Source organism: Lactuca sativa, chromosome 6 (genome assembly GCF_002870075.4).
Source record: "Lactuca sativa cultivar Salinas chromosome 6, Lsat_Salinas_v11, whole genome shotgun sequence".
Taxonomy (NCBI): Eukaryota; Viridiplantae; Streptophyta; class Magnoliopsida; order Asterales; family Asteraceae; genus Lactuca; species Lactuca sativa.
Genome location: NC_056628.2, coordinates 42,074,263 through 42,095,005, shown reverse-complemented (window position 1 = coordinate 42,095,005; position 20,743 = coordinate 42,074,263). Strand labels below are relative to the sequence as shown.

Below are 20,743 nucleotides of genomic sequence, written 5' to 3'. Positions count from 1 at the left end.
CTGAATCTCATGTGTCTTTGACCTTGGTTGCCCTACATGGTTCCCTTACTCCCTTGGTCTCCACTAATCTGTGAAACCCTCCAACCCTATTTGGTCATCCTATGATAGGTTGCCTAAAGCCTAGGAAAATTCTTAATATTTCCATTTACTCATCTATCTCTCCAATTCATCGTCAAAGAACGCATGCTTCGTGTGATCCAAAGTGGAAGGAAGCCATGGAATCTAAAATTTCTATCCTTCTCTCTAATCACGATTGGGATCTTTTTCAAGGCTCTCCTAATACCAAAATTTTTAGTTATCGTTGCCACCACTTTCAGAAATATGATGGATATCTCAAGCTCGACTGTTACAGGGATCGTCTTGTTGCACATGGTTTCTCTGAACAACTAGGCTTGGACTTTGTTGATACCTTTAATCTAGTTGTAAAATTGCTAACATTTGTATTGTTTTAAGCATTGACCTTTCTCATTGATAACCTATTCATCAACTTGATGATAATGATGATTTCCTTAAAAGTGACCTAACGAAGGAGGTGTATATGAAGCAACCTTGTAGGAATTCTCATATGTAATTCCATGATTATGTATATAGGATTTATAAAACCTTATAATACCTCAAATAGACTCCTTGAGCCTAGTATCAGTTATTTGTAGTTTATATCACCTATCTCGATTTTAAAAGTGGTCATTCTGACAGCTCTCTCTTCACGTATCATCATGGACCTAAGATTATCTATATACTTATCTATGTTGAAGATATCATCCATACGCATTCCTCTTCCCTATGATTAGGAGAATCACCTCTTATTTATCAACTGAATTCCGTATGACTAATTTAGGTACACTCTCTTTTTTCCTAAGCATTGATGTTTCACGGATTGAGTATGGCCTCCTCTTGTCTCATATAAATTTTGCCAAAGAAATCATCTATCATATTGATATTTCCACATGCAATCCCTCACTACACCAACAAACAATAAGCCTAAGATCTTCTCTTAGGGAAAGCTTGTTGATGATCTGATGCTATATCAAACTCTAGTTGGGACCTGTGAGATCTGACATTCACTCGTCCTAATATCTCTTATGTGGTTCATTAGATCTTCCTCTATATGCATGATCCTCGTAAGTCTGGCATTGCCTTAAAGCGTATTCTTCTGGTACCTATGTGGCACTCTCATGCATTGCCTTCACCATCGCCCATCTTCCAGTGATCGTTTGGTTTCTTACAATGATTTTATATTTTCCTTGATGGCAATCTCGTGTTTTTGTTCTCAGTGGCAGATGCAGAAATAAATATGAGGGGTTGCACAATTTTTTTTAAGGGTTACACTACTAAAAAACTCATTTTTTGGCGGCAATTTGTGTCACAAAATCCGTCACGAAAAGGGTTACATCGACATATTACATTAAATTTACACTTATTAGGACTAAGTTTGGAGAATTTCCAACGGATTCGTGACGGATTTCTAATGGATTTGTGACGGAATTATGATATATTTTGACAAATTTATATTAAATTTTGCACTTGACGGTAAAATTTGAGAAGTTGTCAATGCCACGTTTTACAAACGACAACATGTTGTCTGCCGGCCCACTTCTGAAACTATGTACAGGTGGTAGCCAATGTTGTTGCGAAAATTGCATAGCTTCAAAACCTTCTTCTGGAGTTGTCATGTTTTCTATCTCGTACCACATATGTTTTTTGATTTTTGTGACAATGTTAGTACAATGTATTTAAGTTCTAATCGAGTTTAGCACCAAAGAACCAAATATGTGGAAATAAACTTACATTCTATTAGAGAACATGTTGTTATAAGACATATACATGTTGTTCATGTGTCAACTGTCAACTCACCAGTTTGTGTTTATTGTCACAAGGGACTACCTTAACAACTATTTTTGGAATTCAAATACAGTTTGAGTATACACAAACCTCACGCTCAAACTGAGAATGTGTGTTAGACCATATTATATTTATCATTCTTTTGTATCAGTGTTTATGGTAGTGCAATACAAACCTTGCATGGGTTTCCATATTCCAGCAATAACAACTAATTAAGACTTAATTCAACAAAAATGTTACATGTTTAACAAATCATAAGCACTTAAAGTTTTACAATTCGAGTACTCGTCGTTAAAGAGGTTCGATTTGGCAATTGTGCAACAAAAAAGTTACAAATTACACATAAATACAACAGTTGTTATTTAAAACAAAACTTACAATATCAAATCCTAGTATGATCAATAACGTCACTTCGTTAATCAAAATAATAAAACTAAATCCTCATCCATCCAAAATTTATAATCGTCAACGTCGGGTAATATGATGGTGGTCGCGGTACAACGTTAAATGTGCTCGTAAAATGTGTTCATAGTAAAATTCCGCTCCAGCTGCCCCGATCATCGGTCCAGCCCAAAAAAGCCACTGAAATGATAAAGTCCATATTTTACATTGTGATAAACATTAAATCTTGCATATAAATTTATCATTTTGGAGTATTAAAATTGTATACGTACATGATCATTCCATGTTTCTTTCTCGTTGTACATCACCGCTGGCCCAAAACTCCGGGCTGGGTTGATTCCGGTTCCGGTTATTGGGATTGTGGCTAAGTGAACCATGAAAACCGCAAATCCAATAGGCAATGGTGCCAATACCTTGTCATTCAACAAAACATAACCTAAACAACTCGATGAACGAAAACTATAACTCATTAACAATTAATAAAAAAAAATACGTCCCAACTAACCTGTCTCATTGGTAAAAAAAAAGTACATAAATTTCAATTATTGACAATGAGATTCTCATTGAATTTCACTAGTTTCCACTAAAATAAGTTAGTGTTTGGTAAGATGGTACGAGGCTAAAATGTAGAAGAAAAGAAAAAAAAACTACTTGTTTTGTATAATAGAATCGATAGGACCAATTATATGAAGTTTCATATCATTCGTTCTTACATGTCAACCAAACATATGTTTGATCAAAGAATACAATGAACATATGTTTAATCAAAGAATATAATGATTGATTTCATTATCTTCCTGTTTTCATTACCCTAACTATAATAAGAGTACGAAATACTTACAGGAACATGGGAATCACGAGCGTTTCTCTTTGGGTCGGTGGTGGAGAGTACTGTGTACACAAGGATAAAAGTGCCAATAATCTCGGCCCCTAATGCGGTGAGTCGACCATAGCCATGTTGCAGCTCATTAACACCACCACCATTGACCATATAATAAGTCTTTTCAAAAGCCTTGACTAACCAACACCCACATGTTGCACCTGAACATTGAGCCAAGATGTACATAATGGCCCTTGGGATAGTCACCTTCCTAGCCAATAGTAGGGCAAACGTCACCGCAGGGTTCAGATGTCCACCTGAAAAGTGAAAACCACCGTATATTTTTGGTGATTTGTTATCATCAATGTTATTTAAGTGTAATGAGATTCTTTTGTTGACTAAAAATGATCTTGATAAGGAAGGTGTGGAGTACACACTTTTTAAGTTTGATCAAGTATCAAAGTATACTGTCATTTAGGGGCGAAGCCCCTGAACGAACGGGAGTCTAGGGGCATGATTTTCTCTGAGTCTTATCCAATTGAGGATTTGGGAGTACCACCCAAATACTTCGATTTTAAAATGATTATCATGATTTTCAAGTGTCACTAAACCATATTTCTAACGTATATTCATTACAATAGTGGTGGTGCAACCATTGAAATGTTCCAAACTTACCGGAGATGCCAGCGGTGTTGTAAACAAGGACAAATATCATGCCACCGAAAGCCCATGCAAGGCCAAGAAGGCCAACGCCACCACAGTAACCGGGAATATTCTTGGTGGAGTCATTTTGTGATCTCTTGTAACCAATGACGGTTGAAACTGTAATGTAAAGAAACAAACCGGTGGCAACGAATTCCGCTATGATAGCTCTATAGAACGACCATTTGGCTAGTTCTGCCGCCTCGATTAGTGGTGCCGCTAGCGGTTGTTGGTAGTCTCGGTCTCCGGCTGACGCCCTGTCTCTTTGATCGTTGATACCCTCTTCTATGTCGGTATCAGTATCCATTTATTCAAGAAGATTTTGTTTTTTTTTTTATCTTTTTTCAATTGAAAAGGCGTTGAATCTTATTTTGAATTTGAAGTGATTCAACGCAGAGATTTAGAAAACGAAAAGAAAATGGTAGTGTTGACTATTGGAATTAGTTTCATGGAAGGTCAAAGTATATATGAGAGACAGAGAAAGAGAATTAAGCGTGCTTGTCATTCATGGAAGAGATGAATTAATGGAGAAATTGATGGATCTCTAAGAGACTTGTTCAAAAAAACATAAGAAAAATGACATTACGACATGTGGTAGTATCTTTATTTATTTTTAGCAAGTAAAAAAGGAGACACAAGAAAGTTCAGTTGTTTTCTTAATCGTGTTTGATGTATTTTGCGTATGAGCATTTGTTAAATCTTGCTACAATAATAAAATCGAGTGTGTGGCCAAAGAACAAAGAAAACAACCCAAGCCTACTTGGTGACATTCCAAAATGATGCATTTTTTTACTACGTCACATATATTAAATGGTTTAAATTTGACATTTAGCTTCCAACTATTCTCCATGTTATCATTTAGTCACTTAGAGACTTTTTTATACACTAAGGGTAATTAACATATAATTTACATAACATTTAGATCCATGATTGCAAAAATCATCAGCCGATAACTAGTCGGTCGACTGAATTCAAATGATTAATTGGTTTAGACGATGATTAATAGAAAACCCTAATTTATACAAGATCTTGTTTTTCAAATGTTACCAAAGAGCAAAGTCTAACTCATTTTATGTTCTGATATAAATCAAAGATTATATTGATAGGTAAGAGTTCAAACAAATAGTAAGTTTGATTCATTTAAGCTATAATACAAAGAAATGAGAGATTAGCATAATTGATGAATTAAATACAAAGAAATGAGAGATTAGCATAATTGATGAGGTCAAACACCAACTTCTCATTTATGCAAATCATTGTTCATTATAGGGGTAGTTAGGTGTTGGTAGAAGCTTAACATTTTCAGTATAATTGGTTGTTTTGGTTCCTTGCACAAGGAGTGTAACACCGTAAAATTTCAAACAAAAATTTCATTTTTATAACACATAAAAACACATAATGTATCTCGCAAAAACATAATTGTTTAATGTGTCAACACAAATCCACATAATAATGTCACTATCCCAGAATCAGCCACATAGTCTCGTATCGGTGTTTACAATCACGCCGGTGCCTTCTCGTGATCCTAAGAAGTACCTGAAACATATAACACGGTAAGAACGAAGCTTAGTGAGTTCCCCCAAAATACCACAAATTTCTCATAAGCCTCTCATGGCTATGCTCAAATAACACCCTCCGATCAATGTGTCTCAGTGGGACCTTCCAGTCCTACAACTCGGGTGGACCCTCCGGTCCTAATTCAGTAAGCTCAAAATAAGACACAACACAAATCACAAAGACATAATGCAGTATGTCACAATACTCAATATAAGCGCATAAGACCTTCCGGTCACACAAAGATTACCACTCTAGGTAAAATATAGTGAGAAGACTCACCTCGTAAGCAAGCAAGTAAATAATCTCGTACACGAATCTCAAGCTAGTCTCTGCCTAACACATAAGATAACTATCTCTAATTAACATTTAAATCATGACTCTAAATAAACTAATTTATTCTCTCTCTCAAACTCTTGGAATGGGTAAATGACGATTTTACCCCTCCATGGTCCCCGTAATCTATGCCTTGACCAAACCCTAAAGTCAACACTCGAGTCAACTATCCATGTTGACCTGACTCGCCAAATGCATCTATATGACTTGCCGAGTTCCCATTGTTCCTCAAATTATTGCAAAAACCTAACTTAACTCGTCAAATTGTTCCATCAACTCGCCGGGTTACCCATGTCCAGACTCATCGGGGAAAACCCTAGCCGACTCGTCGAGTCAGCTCATTGACTCGATGAGTCCATTCAGTTTGTATTCTCATTCAGACGTTTTAAGGCATATCCACCACTCCAAACTCTAGATCTAGTATCCTAAGGATCGAATGTCACGTAAAGCTTCGATCTTTACGTTCATGCATGACATATTTGCTCCATAATGTCAATACAAGCTTCAGCAAGTGTTTGGTACTCATAGGCTTGCCTCTAAGTCCATAAAGCTTGGGTCTTTGGGCTCCCAAGACCTCCTACAATCCAGATCTGAGGTTTCAACCTCAAGATCTACTCAAGGGACTAAATAGCACAAGAAGGATGGGGAAAAGCCCTAGAACCCCCCAAACTAAGATCTCACTAGAAAAATGATCAAGATAGCATATCTTTACCTAAAATGAGAGGCACAATGTTTGTTGATATGATTAAACCGATAAAAGCAGAGTTAACAAAAATATGCCCCCCATTATAACTTGTATCACCACTTTGAATCCGACTCTAAATGTTGCGAGGGTTGAAACTTTACTTGAAAATATTTGTTAGATTTGGGTTTATTGGATGATGACATATAGTATGCATCAAAGGAAATTTCAAAATTTAACAAAGTTTTTCAAAGTTTGTTTGAAGTTTATTTAACAAAGGATGGTTCAACAAACAGTCATGACATGTTGCAAGGTACAGGGGCATCCGGATTCACTTCTCACCAAAATAACGAAATAATCCGGCTCTATAATACTTTGAGGAATGAAATTCCAAACGAGCTCGGTCTAACACCCCTAGTAGTGATCTCAGAAGGTACATTGATCTGATTTTTTTTTTTTTTTTTGCACAAATGAGTGTGCAAGAGTTTGATAATTTTGATATTTTTGCTTGGTAGAAAGAAAAGGAAACTCAATTTTCGATTCTAGCCGTCATGGCCCGTGATCTACTAAGCTCCCAAGCTTCCACGGTAGCTTCGGAATCGGTTTTTTTTAGTGGCAGGGTTATATCACCAAGAAGAACAAAATTCACCCATTTGTCGGTGAAAGTGTGCATTTGCTTGAAATGCAACCTCGATGGCATGGAACAGATACAAGACGTTGAATTACTAGAGGGCAAAGCGTTGCAAGTTGATCAACAAGTACATGACGAAGAAGTAGCCATGAGGTTGTTCGTGCTTCTCACCCTAGGAGAGCTCGAGTACGAGAAAACATTGCACAACGACGTGACGCATGAAGAATAAATCCAAAAAACAATAAAAAAAACAATTTGGATGTTTTGTGTTTATGTTTGAAGATATATTAGTTTGACAATTTGGATGTTTTGTGTTTTTATGTTTGAAGTTGTATGTATTTCCAATATAAAAAACAAAAAAAAATTAAAAAAAAGGTTGAAATTTGCTCCAAAGAAATGTGTTTTTATGTTTGAAGTTGTATTATGTCTTTGTTAAACAAAAATAAATAAAATAAAATAAAATAATGCATCATATGGACGTGTGTGAAATAAGGCTTATGCTTTCATCTCAATCCCCCCACTGTGAATTGCATCAAATGCCCACTGTGAATGACTTCTTTTTTTTTTGTTAACCGCAATCCAAACACTTTTAGGGGTGAACCGGTTCTGACTTTGTTAATCAGAACCGAACCGGTTTTCTGAACCGGTCCGGTTTGAAAAAAAAAATAGTTTTTGCTGGCTATCTTGGACTAACATCATATGGCAATTGGCAAACTCACACCTTGATAAACTTTTGGGTTTATGCATTTTAACATCCAGCTTTAGATCTTCTTTGGGCCCTTTTAGAACTGCTCTTTACTCTTAGTAGACAAAGGTCGGGCCGAGCTCTTGTTGATATTCTTAGAAAGTACCGGTCTATTTAAGGTTGTATAAATATTGATAGAGATTTAGAAATTCAATCGGCCCAAAATTCTTTTAAGCGCATCAACAATTGATGCTATAAAAGATGAAGAGTGTAATTTTTAAGTAATCATCGTTATATGAAATTAGGAGCTGTTTTAGTGGCGTATTAATGGCATGATTGGGTCAGTATTTGTGTATGTTTTGTAGATACGGTGGACACCATTTGCCACTATGATCTCAAAGTTTAGAACCAAATAATGTAATAATAGTATTTTAAAGAGAAGCATGAAACAAATAAATACCCAAAACAATGCTTCAATAAATAACTAAATACCAGTCCATAACATTTCTCCATATATAAATCGATAATAAAATATCATTACACCATTTTAAATCCGTAACGAACTGTTTGTGAATCAGTGAGAATTCCGTTTATGTTTGTTTATTTAATAAATGAATGAAAATGAATAAATTTTTTCATGTTTTTAAAAAAAACAAAGATGAACAATGGTCTCATTCGTTTAATTATATTCATAAATATTCATATATGTTTGTTTATTATATTATATTATACAATATAAATATTATACAACAAATGAAAGTGAAAGTGAAATTTTTAAAAGTGGTTAAAGTTTTGCAACTTAGAGATTCCATAATAATCATATTAGAAGTATTGATGTCATGTTTTACAATTCTTGAATGTTTATTTTCATTTATGCTTTTTCATTTATGATCGTTTATGTTCGTTTATCATATTGATGACAAAAATGAACAAAAACAAACAAGTTAACTTGTTTAACAAACAAACTAGCACAAAAACAAGAACAAGAACAAGAAATTATGTCCATTCATTTATTCGTGTTCGTTCGTTTATTAACTTAAATGAATGAATATGAACAAACCATTTTTTATGTTCGTTTAAAGTTCTGTTGACTTTAAGAAAAATACTATAAAATATAAATCGTGTTGTATATCCTATAAATCAAGTGGCTGTGTTTGGCGCGCCAGAGCTAGCTGATAAGCTAGCTTATTTTTCGAGTTCTTTTATGTTGTCGTGTTTGGTACGCAAAAAAGTAGTTTATAAGCTAGCTTTTTGAAAAGCTACATAGACTAGCTTTTTATGAGTTTTTTTAAAAATTTTCAAATACACCCCTTAATTAATTATAGAAACACATACTCTCACATCATTTTATGTAATTATTATATATTTCAGCTAACTTTTCAGCTAGTTTACCAAACATCATCTTTTATCAGCTAGCTTTACAACTATCAGCTAGTTTTTTATTTAAAAGCTAGCTTTTCAGCTATCAGCTAATACGTCAAATATAACCTTAAGAGTTGATTAAGAGCATCTTCAACACGATACAAAATCTAGTTTTGCATCATTTTTCAACAACTCATTAGGGTAGATTTAAAATTTTATACAAGTTACAAAATAAGTTACAAAATGGGAAATATACTTGAAGTATGCTACTCGATATAAAAAAGTAAAAAACTATACACTAATTGAGGATGAATAACTTTTTGTGCCAATTTTATCTTTTTACATCATTTAGTGCAAAAAATGGTGTTATATCGGTTGAAAATAAAATAAATGGTGTTTGATGTGCACCAACTAGTATGAGAGCTAGTTATAATTAAGGACTACAAAATAAATTAATAAAATATCTTATTTAAGATTTGTTTATTTTGAAGACATCAATTATATATTGATAATAAATTAAATTTCAACATTTATCCTCGTCTCTAATAAATAAATGTTTTTTTTTTTGCTACTTGTCACACTATCATTCAATTTGTTAAATGTCATTTTGTGGTTATTTTAAATTAATTGTGTTTACACATGTCATTTTATGAGTTTTTATATTTTATTAAATTCAATATAATATTTTAATGTAATAATTACAATAAATAAATATTAATTTTATTAATGAATTTACATTTTAATTTCAAGTTTCATAAAGTTAAAGCTTATTAGTTTATTTTGTTTATTTATTTAAATTATTTGTATAAATTTAAAAGAAAAAAAAATTCATTATAATAATTCATTATTTTTTATTTTGTTATAAATTCAAAGTTTTCAAATATTAAAACTTTTATATTTAACTTATTTTTTAATTAACTCATTTATACATGAGTCTGATAACTAGTGTTATATACAATTTATGTGCCATATAGATAATGTTTTGTGTTGTTGAGTTTGACTCCTAAATTCAAATCATGCTACTCAACCACAATGCCTTTAAAATTAGTGTGTATATATAATTCAAAGATTTCAAATAATTAAACTTTTATATTTAATTTTTTTTTTAAAAATTAGTATGTATATATAATTCAAAGATCTCAAATATTTAAACTTTTATATTTAATTTTTTTTTTAAATTAACTCATGTAATACATAAATTTCAGAACTAGTATTATATAATCAACAATTTATATGCCATATACATAATGTTTTGTGTTACTGAGTTTCACTCCTAAATTCAAATCATGCGACTCAATCACAATGTCTTTCAATACGAAGCAATCAACCACAACCCGGTGTGTCATCGAATGCTTTCAAAAGGGGTATAAAATTTGAGAAATGGTTTGTCGAAGATGAAACTAAAAGGATTAATGAAACAAATATCCATATATTTACTACAAACAAATATGAAAGATTGAGCCCTTAACCTTAGACTAGACCACAAAGTTCCCAATGCTTGAGAACTCAATAGCCAAATAACAAATCACTCTCTCTAGAAAACCTAGTCTTTCAACTTTTTGATGTGTATTTCCAATTACATTTTCAAACCCCAATCAACATACCATGAATTTTTACAAAGGTTAATGTCACAAAATGATATTTACCAAATCAACAATTTTTTGGGATCTCATTACACCATTTGGGTGTATTTCAATGAGAGTAAAAGAATATTGCTCGCTATTGCATTCAATATGATGGAATTTGTTCATTTTTGTCGATTTAGCACTTGACATGAGTGTTGACATGTTGTCGAGTGTGGCATCCAATATGAAAGAATTTCCAAGTTCGAATCCATTAAAACTGTTTAATGAGAAGGAGGAAAAGAAGAACTCATTGACACTTTGAATACCATTAAAAGACAAGCGACCCAAAGAACAAATGGAATATTGTTGTCATTCTACGACATTAAAGATTGAACCTTTAACCTTAAAGACTCATCTTTATGACTAAGGGTTAAACACCCTGATGCTTAAAGATTGAATCTTTAACATTAAACCTACAAATAAAGATTCTTTTATTCAACCTACCATAGTTTAAGAAAATCGACCATTAAAGTCAAAAGATAGTAATTTGAGCCTTTTCTAAGATAAAGATGATATTTTTCTCCAAGTCATTTGCAAGTCCAGTTGAGTATCAATGGTGTTGCATCAAGATTAATGTATAAAAGATACAAAAGCACATTGAAATCAACTGGAATTCACCACAAGTAGCTATCTCAGTTCAAACACTCAACCCAATTATGCTAAAGAAAACTATGTAAAGATAGAGTTACTTTCAAAATTCCTAAATTAAAAACACAATGTGATAGAAAAAGAAAGAGAAAGAGGAATACGAGTAAAATCAAAACCCTAGATTGATCAATCGAGAGGGATTTCAACATCACCATCAGCAATCTCCTGCTGTAGATCCTTCGGATCCTTTCCATCAACAGTACACCCAACCGAAACGCAAGTTCCGAGGATTTCCTTCACTGTCCCTGCCAACTCCTTCGCCATTGACCTCGGCCTCATCACCTTCGCAATCTCGATGACATCGTCAAGGGAAATGTTGCCGGAGTGCTTGATGTTTTTCACCTTCTTGCGATCGCGTTCCGGCTCCTTCAAGGCTTTGATGACTAGAGCTGCGGCGGAGGGGACGACGGAGACTTTAGCTTGACGATTTTGAACGGTGAGCTTGACAGTGACACGTAAACCCTTCCAATCCTTGGCTGTTTCTTTGGCGATGTCTTCTCCGATCTTCTTAGGGGAGAGACCAAGTGGTCCGATTTTGGGGGCGAGTGAAGAAGCTGCACCCACTTCACCTCCGGTTACACGGACGTAGACATCTACTACTTGAGATGGGTCGAACTTCGGTGGCATTTTTCCGGATTTGGAGGTGGTGAGGCACGGCGGCGATGGTTTGATGGATGGAAGAAGAAGAAGAAGTGTAGTTTTATATCGTTAGGGATTTTGAAAGATAGAAATGGATTTTTGTTTTGGGCCTTGTATGATCATGGAGCTTTAAATTAACGTGATCCACTGGGCCAACTTTACAAAGTTATATTAATGGTATGATTATTAGATATATATTAATGGATTTTTGTTTTGGGCCTTTTTTTTTTTTTACTTATCTTGTTACTTAGGTGCTGTTTGTTTTTTTTAGACAAAATATCTGTAGTCTGCGGACCACATTTGTAGACCTCTGCATATATATATATATATATATATATATATATATATATATATATATATATATATATATATATATATATGTAAAATAAAGTCCATAAAAAATTTAGGCTCTTTAAAAGATGGGCCCTAGACGGTCTCCCATATCGTTCACCCTCTAGGACAGGCCTGACCTCCTGGATTTAGAAGTTGAGTGAGTGTTGAAAGCCTTGCAAGGGGTTTTGACCCTATTTCTACCATTTTTGACCTAGATAAGGTAAAGACATGCATTGGACATGCATGTCCATAAAGTTTGGATTTTTATGGATCATGAGGGTCATAAGAAGCCTTTTGGAAAGTATGAGTTTAGGGCTTAACAGATTGAGAGCTTAATCTATTAAGTTGTTCACTGTTCAGTTGCTATGATGTGGCAACTATACTAGTCTCGACTATTTTTTTCATGAGGATGACACACCATGGCCAATGGATGACCGCGACATGGAGGTCAACTGTTGTTGACTTTTTTCCGGGTTTGACTTTTAGTCAAATTGATATTTTTGGAAGGTAGACTAATGTTTACCTTTTATGATTACATAGGAGGTGTGTAGTACCCGCTCTTTAGTTGTGTGAGTTTGTTAGCTGTTGACTACAATTGAGGTGAATCTTCTCATTATACTATGTAGGATGTTAGTTGTCTTTGTGACTCTTGCATGGAAGACCAGAGTTTGGCCCCTGGCATTTGTATGAAAGACTAGGTTTTCCCCCTGGCAGTTGTATGAAGACCATGATTTGGCCCTTGAAAATTATATGGAAGACCAGGATCCGACCCCTGGCACTTATAAAAGTAAAGACCATGATTTGGACCATAAAAGATAGTGATGGTAAGACTATGATTTGGCACATAGAATTCTCTTGAGGCTGAGATAAGCCCATTATGTTATGTATGGTATGTGGTATTTTGGAGAACTCACTAAGCTTTGTGCTTACACTTTTGTGGTTTAAATGTTTCAGTTACTTCTGGTTCCAAAAAGAATGACCTGACATGATCGTACAACATCCCTTGACGATTGTTATGCAGTTTTATTTGATTCACTCTTATGATTGAAAATACCTTTTACATTGTTTGGTTTTGAAAACAATTGGTTATATCACTTTTAGGTATTTTGAAAATGAAAATTCTACTAGTATTTTGGGACGTTTCAAGTTGGTGCAATGCCTTGAGGGATTTGGGAACATTTTCAGGTGTGTCTAAACTAAAATTAAGGAATGATAAATCTTTTGTAACAAAACATTTTTTTTTCTAAAAAGATCTTTATAATGAAAGGGGTATGATGCGTGCAATCAACCGAGTTCAAGTAAGTGATTCCTGAAATACCCATACATGAATGTTATACTTTAGTATGCTATTATGTGAGTGCATGCTTAGGGCTGAGGATCGCTTCAGGAATTACATGATAGAATTGTTTGATATATGTGATGCCTTATAGCTTAGTGAAATGTTTTTTATGTGCTACCTGGAGTCTAGATTGACAATGTTAATTGCTAAGTGTATGTTTTAGAATCATACATGATTAGGATGATATAGCCTTAGAATGATTGATTTAGCCTTATTTCCTTTTCCTTTTTTGGTTGTGGGACTAAGGTAGAATCATTATTCAATAGTCTATTTGATCGTGTATTGTGTATAATTTGCATGCATAAGGCAACTGACAGTGTTGGTAGAGGTTCCTAGTAATACAGAAGCAAGTGAGATAAGGACTCCTATGAGAGCCTAGGAAGTGTTGTAGTAAGATATATATGTTATTTAGCATAGGGCTCATGAGATTCATCATAGTGAAGTGACTTAGAGGATTCAGGATGATTCTTGACGAAAGTAAGGATAGGTGTGGAAGGTAGTATTGGGCACGTACTACTGGAAGCATAGGATCCGTACTCGAATCATGGAGACTCAAGGAAACTATAGGGAGCTTTAGCATAAGGGATTTTTCGGGTATGTTTTGATATTTTGTATCGTTGTATTTCAGTATGGTGGTAGTTACCCAATGTTCTGGTTCTAGTTCCAGTTTAGGTGTTGATGTTGAACCAAATTATAAAAGGATGCACGAGTTTATCACGTCTGAGATCACACATGACATCTTGGATGTGATTCATGTGATGTTCGGTATGATCAAGGAGGGGATCATGGAGATATTAAATGAGTGGCTAGGGGCCTTTCATATAGAGATGGCAGCTGGTCGGTTTGGGGTACAGAGTCTCACATTTCGAGAGTTCAAGACTTATGGAGCCCTAGAGTTATTTGGGAAAAAGGACCCTATTGTTAGCAGACAATGGATCATGGATATTGAGAGCACTCAACAAACGAGTTACTGCCCTGAGCGATCAAGGGTGAGGTTTTCATCTTGCCTTCTGAGCGATCGAGCTCGCGATTGGTGGGATGAGGTTGTTCATGCCTTGGGAGCAGAGGTCATGGAGGACATGAAATGACCTGATTTTGTTACAAGGTTCACAGCAGAGTTTGCACCTGTTATCGAGGTGCAACACACATGCAAGTAGCAGAGGGCCCAACGAAGAGGCCCAAGACTTATGACTCATGATCGAGAGGCTATCAGGGCTAAGGCATTATGCAAGTGCGGTAAAACGTATGATGGAGTTTGTCGATGAATAGGCTGGGGATGCTGCAACTATGACAAGACCGATCATGTTACTCGAGATTGCCCCTAGGGAACGAGTCTGATTTGCTTTCATTGTAATCATACGGGCTACAAGAAATCCTACTGTTCGAGGTTATTTGGAGGGGTGGTGGGGGCACCTACTCCAGCTACGTTGAGGATCACATATGGCCGCTGAGACAAGGCCGACTCTTCGGTGGTAAGGAGCTGGTATTTTCAATTGACAGTTGAGGAAGACCGAGCAACGCCAGATTTTTTCATTGGTATGTATACCTCTTGTATCCTTCATTCTTTCATTAATTTTTCTTATGATTATTTGTTCATAATTAGGGATGTCCCTAGTCAATGGTGTGACTGCTCATGTTCTTTTCGATTTGGGTGTCACTCGATCTTTTGTGTCTCTTACGCTTAGCAAGAAGTTTGGTTATGCTCAGGGACCTTTGGATTACCCATTGGAGGTGGAGATCGTTGATGACTGTATAGTAAGTGCTCTGGTAGTTCATCATGGCTACATTCTTGAGTTATTCTATGAGAGGTATATGATAGATCTGGTTCCTATAGCTCTGCGAGGGATGAAGATAATTATGGGCATGGATTGATTGAGTCATAAAAGAGTTATCATTGATTGTGAGCATCAGAAGGTAAGAGTTTGAACCCTAAGTTGGGGAGAGCTGGTTATTCATTGTGAGGTCACTCGGTGAGGACCAGGTATCTACTCAATTGCGAGAGCTAGGAGGTATCTTCAGTAGGGATGATTTAGATTTTTGGCATATGTTATAGATACTCAAGTTGTAGAGACGAAGATTATGGATGATGTACCTGTAGTCCGAGAGTTACCTGATGTGTTTCATGTGGAATTGTATGGAGTGCCTCATGAAAGGCAGGGAGAGTTCCAGATTGATCTGAATCTAGTTTCAGCTCTGATAGCTAAGACACCATACTGCTTAGAACCACTGGAGATGTTGGAGTTGTCCACACAACTGCAAGAGCTATTAAACAAGGGGGTTTATCAGGTCGGGTAGTTCACCTTGGGGAGCATCGATTCTGTTTGTGAAGAAAAAGGGAAGGTCTCATCGCATGTGTATCGATTATCGATAATTAAACAAGCTGATGGTGAAGAACCGTTATCCACTCCCGAAGATCGATGACTTGTTTCATCAGATGTAGGGTGCATCTTGGTTTTCCAAGATTTGCTTAAGGTTTGGATATCATTAGATAAGCGTCAAAGATGAGGATTTATAGAAGACTGCCTTTAGAACTTGATACAATCATTACGAGTTTATGGTCATGTATTTTGGGCTCACCAACTCACCGACAACATTCATGGATCTCATGATGCTGGTGTGTAGGACGATGTTGGACCGATAAGTGATTGTGTTTATTGATGATATCTTGGCCTACTCTAAGACCAAGGAGCAGTATGAGGAGCACCTGAGAGAGGCTCTTGAGACATTGAGGAGGGAGAGACTTTTTGCAAAGCTCTCCAAATGTGAGTTCTGGTTGTGTGAGGTTCAATTCTTGGGTCACCTCGTTAATCATAATGGTATCTTGCTTAACCTATCTAAGATTAAGATCATGAAGTAGTGGGAGGTTCTAGGGTCTTTATCTGAGATTCGAAGTTTCCCTGGTTAAGGAGAGTATTATCAGAGATTTATTTAGGACTTTTCCAGGATTGCAATTCCTTTGACCCGGCTGACGAAGAAGAATGCCATGTTTCGGTGGGAGCCTGAGCAGCGGGCGAAATTTAAGACTCCAAGGTAGAAGTTGTATGATGATCCAATTCTGACATTTCACGAGGGTATGGATGATTTTGTGGTCTATTACGTTGCATTGATTATGGGCTTGGGTGTAGTGCTTATATAGAGGGACTGAGTGATTGTATATGCTTCGAGGAAGATAAAGCTTCATGAGGCAAATCATCCTACTCATGAACTCGAGTTGGGGGTCGTGGTTTTCGCCCTCAATACTTGACGACATTATCTGTATGGGGTCTGATGTACTATCTACCTAGATCACAAGAGTCTGAGAGATTTTATGGATCATCCGAACCTGAATACGAGGAATCATAGATGGTTATATGTGGTGAAAGATTATGTATATGAGATCTTGTATCACCCTGGGAAGGCCAATATAGTGGTCCATGCTTTGAGTTGCAAGGAGGCTAGTACTTCCATCAGAGTTCTATGTATGAGGATGGTCATCATTTCGCCACTATTAGATTTGATAAGGGAGACGCAAGTCGAGGGGTTGAAGAAGGAGAATTGGAAGGAAGAGAGGATAAGGGGTCGTATTCCTTTATTTATCAAAATTCACCGATTGTTGACTCAGTGTGGCCGGCTATGGGTTCCGGCTTCTAGCAGGGTTAGGCATATATTATTGGAGGAAGTGCACATGTCGAAGTTTTTTATCCATCCAGGAGCCACGAAGATGTATAAAGACTTGACACTGAGCTATTGGTGGCCCTGTATGAAGACGGGGAAAGTATGGGATGTAGAGTAGTACTTGACTTGCCAGAAAGTTAAGGACAAACATCAGAGGCTCCACGGCAAGTTGCAATTGTTACCCATTCCCATGTGGAAATGGGAGGAGATCGCTATGGATTTTATCATGAAATTTCCAAGGACGACACATGGGGTTGATTCTATATGGGTTATTGTTGACAGTTTGACCAAGAGCACCCACTTCATCCCGATTCAGGAGAGTTCATCCACATAGAAGTTAGCTGAGATACACATAAAGGAAGTGGTTGCACGTCATGGGGTTCCATTCTTGGTGGTTTCAGATCGTGATGTCTGTTTCACTTCCTGATTCTGAAGAAAGTTTCACAAGGAGTTGGGTACTCGATTGCTTTTCAGTACCACCTACCACCTACAGAATGATGGAAAAAGTGAGCAGACTATTCCGACCCTTGAGGATATGTTGCATACGTGTGTGTTGGATTTTCATGGGAGTTGGGATACCTACCTTCTTTTGGCTAGGTTCTCCCACAACAACAATTATCATGCCAACATTGGTATGCCTCCATTTGAGCTGCTTTATGGGAGCATGAGTGATGAGGAGCACCGAAGTGGTACTCAATACCACTAAGTTGATTTAGGAGGTGCATGATAGGTTATGTACGGTGCAGAGCATGCAGAAGAGTTGCATTGACCAACACCGCTCTGACCTTGAGTTTCATGTAGAAGATCTTGTACTTCTAAAGGTGTTACCTTAGACAGGTGTCATTCGGTTTCAGAAGCGGTGCAAGTTAGGCCCCAGATTTATTGGCCCGTTCAGAGTTATCATCAGGGTGGACAAGCTAGCATATCGATCAGGTTTAGCCGCCGAGCTTAGTCAAATTCACAACACATTTCATGTCTCTCAACTACAGAAGTGTCTGGTTGATGATTCTGTAGTGGTTCCCTTGGCTAACATTTAGGTTGATCAGCGCATGAATTATGTGGAGAAACTGGTTGCGATTTTAGATAGGAAGACGAAGACCTTGCACAAAAAGGTAGTGATATTGGTGAAGGTGCAATGGCAGCACCTGAAGGGTTGCAAGTGGAATTGAGAACTTGAGGAGGAAATGAAGGAGCACTACCCTGGCTTGTTTACAACATCGGATATTGTGGATGAAGTCCGACTCAAGTAGGGGAGAGTTGTAACACCCAAATTCAGGTATGGATTTAATTTGGTAATTTTTAGGGTTTTGGCCGGCCACAATATGGTGATGGATCACCACGACATGGCATATTTGCATGAAACACATATCTCATTTAGGTCGTCATGATGTAGGCATGTAGTGGCCACGTTGTGGTGACGCCTATAGGTTAGACCCTAATTTTTCAGGCTCAAGGCCCTATTTAAAGGAAGTGATGATGGTGGATATGGTTTCCTTCACCCTCAACCTCTACCACCTCCAAAAGAATCTTCGTTCAAACCTTATCCTCCTTGAAGCTTTTGGAACTTATTTTGCAAGTTGTGGTGAATTGTAACATCCGACCACCTTTGCAAGTAAATTCCCTTCCATAAATAGCAAGAAGGGTAATGTTGGCAGACCTTAATGAACTATGTGGGGCGTAGCTAAGGGGTACGCAAGGCATACTCGACCAGGGGTCAAACCCTAAATTTAGGGTTTTAAGCCCTATATAAGCTCATTAACCTTCATGACCCCTTTTCATTCTCAACCTCCATCTCCCCACATGACTCCCTTGAAACCCTAACCCCTATTTTGAGCATAGGGAGATTAAGAGTGTTTTTGGGTGCTTTTGAAGGAAGAAGAAGGTGGTGGTGGTGCTTGGAAAGCTTCAAGCCTTGTGCAGCTAGGATTTGCACCTCTTAAGCATTCTCCAGAAGGTATAAAGTTCAGAAATTGATGAATAACTTGTTAGATCTTATTAGCTTTAGATTTATGTCCCTTTTTGTCCCATATTCTTGGTCTAGTTGGGTATGAACTACTCTAGACCTTATGAGAAGCCTTTTTTGACGTCTTTGAGTGCATGGAGCCATAAAATTGAAATATTGAACCTTTCTTTCCATCCATGCATGAGTTATGGAGTTTAGGATCTTGTGATAAGTTAGGGTTTTGGATTTTGACACTGTCTAGCCATGCAAAGTCATAATGTTGGAAACTTTATGACCTGGGATGTTATTTGGGGTTAGATCTGAGTATTGGATGAAAGGTCTTTAAGGGGATAAGTGCTTAATGGAATGTTTGTTTTTGGGCTTGAGTACGTAGGGGGTATCTAAGGATATGCAGGGCGTAGACCAGAATAGTCCCATTAAAGCCAAGTCACCCTCTACGTGGGGCGTAGAGTTGTAGTATGCAGGGCGTACTCGATCTAGCTATGACCATTTACTTTGGTTGTTGACTGTCGACCGTTGAATTTAGGTCATTTGGGGTGATCTGAATAGTAGATTAAGATTAGGTTCCTATTTATTGTACAGGTGACATATAGAGATAATGTTTGGAGCATTGTTTAATTAAGTGATTTTTTTGGACTATGAAGTGAGTTTTCCTCACTGTACTCTTGGGTCAAAGGCTCTAATGTTGGCCCACTAGTTGTATGATGTATCATGGTATATAAGATGTTGCTGGTTATATGTTTATCTATTGCATATGTCGACATAGTGTAGTTAAGTTAAGGCAATACTACTCTGAGTGGAAGCCAACAAACCTGGGAGCAATCCAAACATAAGTTGAGGGTTGGAAAGGCAAGCCATACTTATGTTGTGGAATTGGGAGCAATCCAGACCTAAAGCAGAGGGTCAGAAAGGCAAGCCAAACTTATGTTGCAAGATCGGGAGTAATCCATACATGAGATGTGGGCCGGGTGGGCAATACAGAATCGTGTTGTAGGTTTAGGGGTAATCCAATCCAATGGTCGTGGACCTAGTATGCATGTTTTTATATGTTGTGTGGTGGTATTTTGGGGGAAACTCATTAAGCTTTGGCTTACATTTGATTTTATGGTGTTAGGTACTTCAGAGGATATGGGCAAGGCGAAGGCTTGAAGGTACACATCATCCTGGATTTTGTTTAGATGACTTATGATTTCGGGATATTCTGACTTATGATTTGACTCGTGGAAACTATGCTTAAATATAGATTTGAAATGGTTTTAACAATGATTTTTTGTCATGATTTTTGGGATGTTACTAGTTGGTATCAGAGCCTTGGTTTGAGAGAATTTGATGAACACTTGTGCGATTCCATACTCAAACTAAGTATCTACAAAATGCTTTTCAAAATTTAACCATAAAACAACCAACAAGGAGGATCCGATGTGTATAATCAGTTAGAACCAAGGAAAGTGATTCCCCAAGATAACCACATTTGTTTGTGTGTTGCTGATATGATAAAATTGCATGCCAGTATGTAGACTAAGGAT

General features: G+C 36.7%; 2 protein-coding genes across 2 annotated transcripts; both read right to left on the bottom strand.

Moving 5' to 3' along the window:
- Positions 1–2,307: 2,307 nt before the first annotated feature.
- LOC111893065 (aquaporin PIP2-1) lies at positions 2,308–4,073 on the bottom strand. Its single transcript, XM_023889143.1, has 4 exons — positions 3,740–4,073; positions 3,086–3,381; positions 2,517–2,657; positions 2,308–2,424 (listed from the first exon to the last, which is right to left on the bottom strand). The coding sequence occupies exons 1-4, from the start codon at positions 4,071–4,073 to the stop codon at positions 2,308–2,310; spliced, it is 888 nt and encodes a 295-aa protein (XP_023744911.1).
- A 7,111-nt stretch (positions 4,074–11,184) lies between these two features.
- LOC111893066 (60S ribosomal protein L12) lies at positions 11,185–11,994 on the bottom strand. Its single transcript, XM_023889144.3, has one exon. The coding sequence runs from the start codon at positions 11,914–11,916 to the stop codon at positions 11,416–11,418; it is 501 nt and encodes a 166-aa protein (XP_023744912.1). The 5' UTR covers positions 11,917–11,994; the 3' UTR covers positions 11,185–11,415.
- Positions 11,995–20,743: the final 8,749 nt, after the last annotated feature.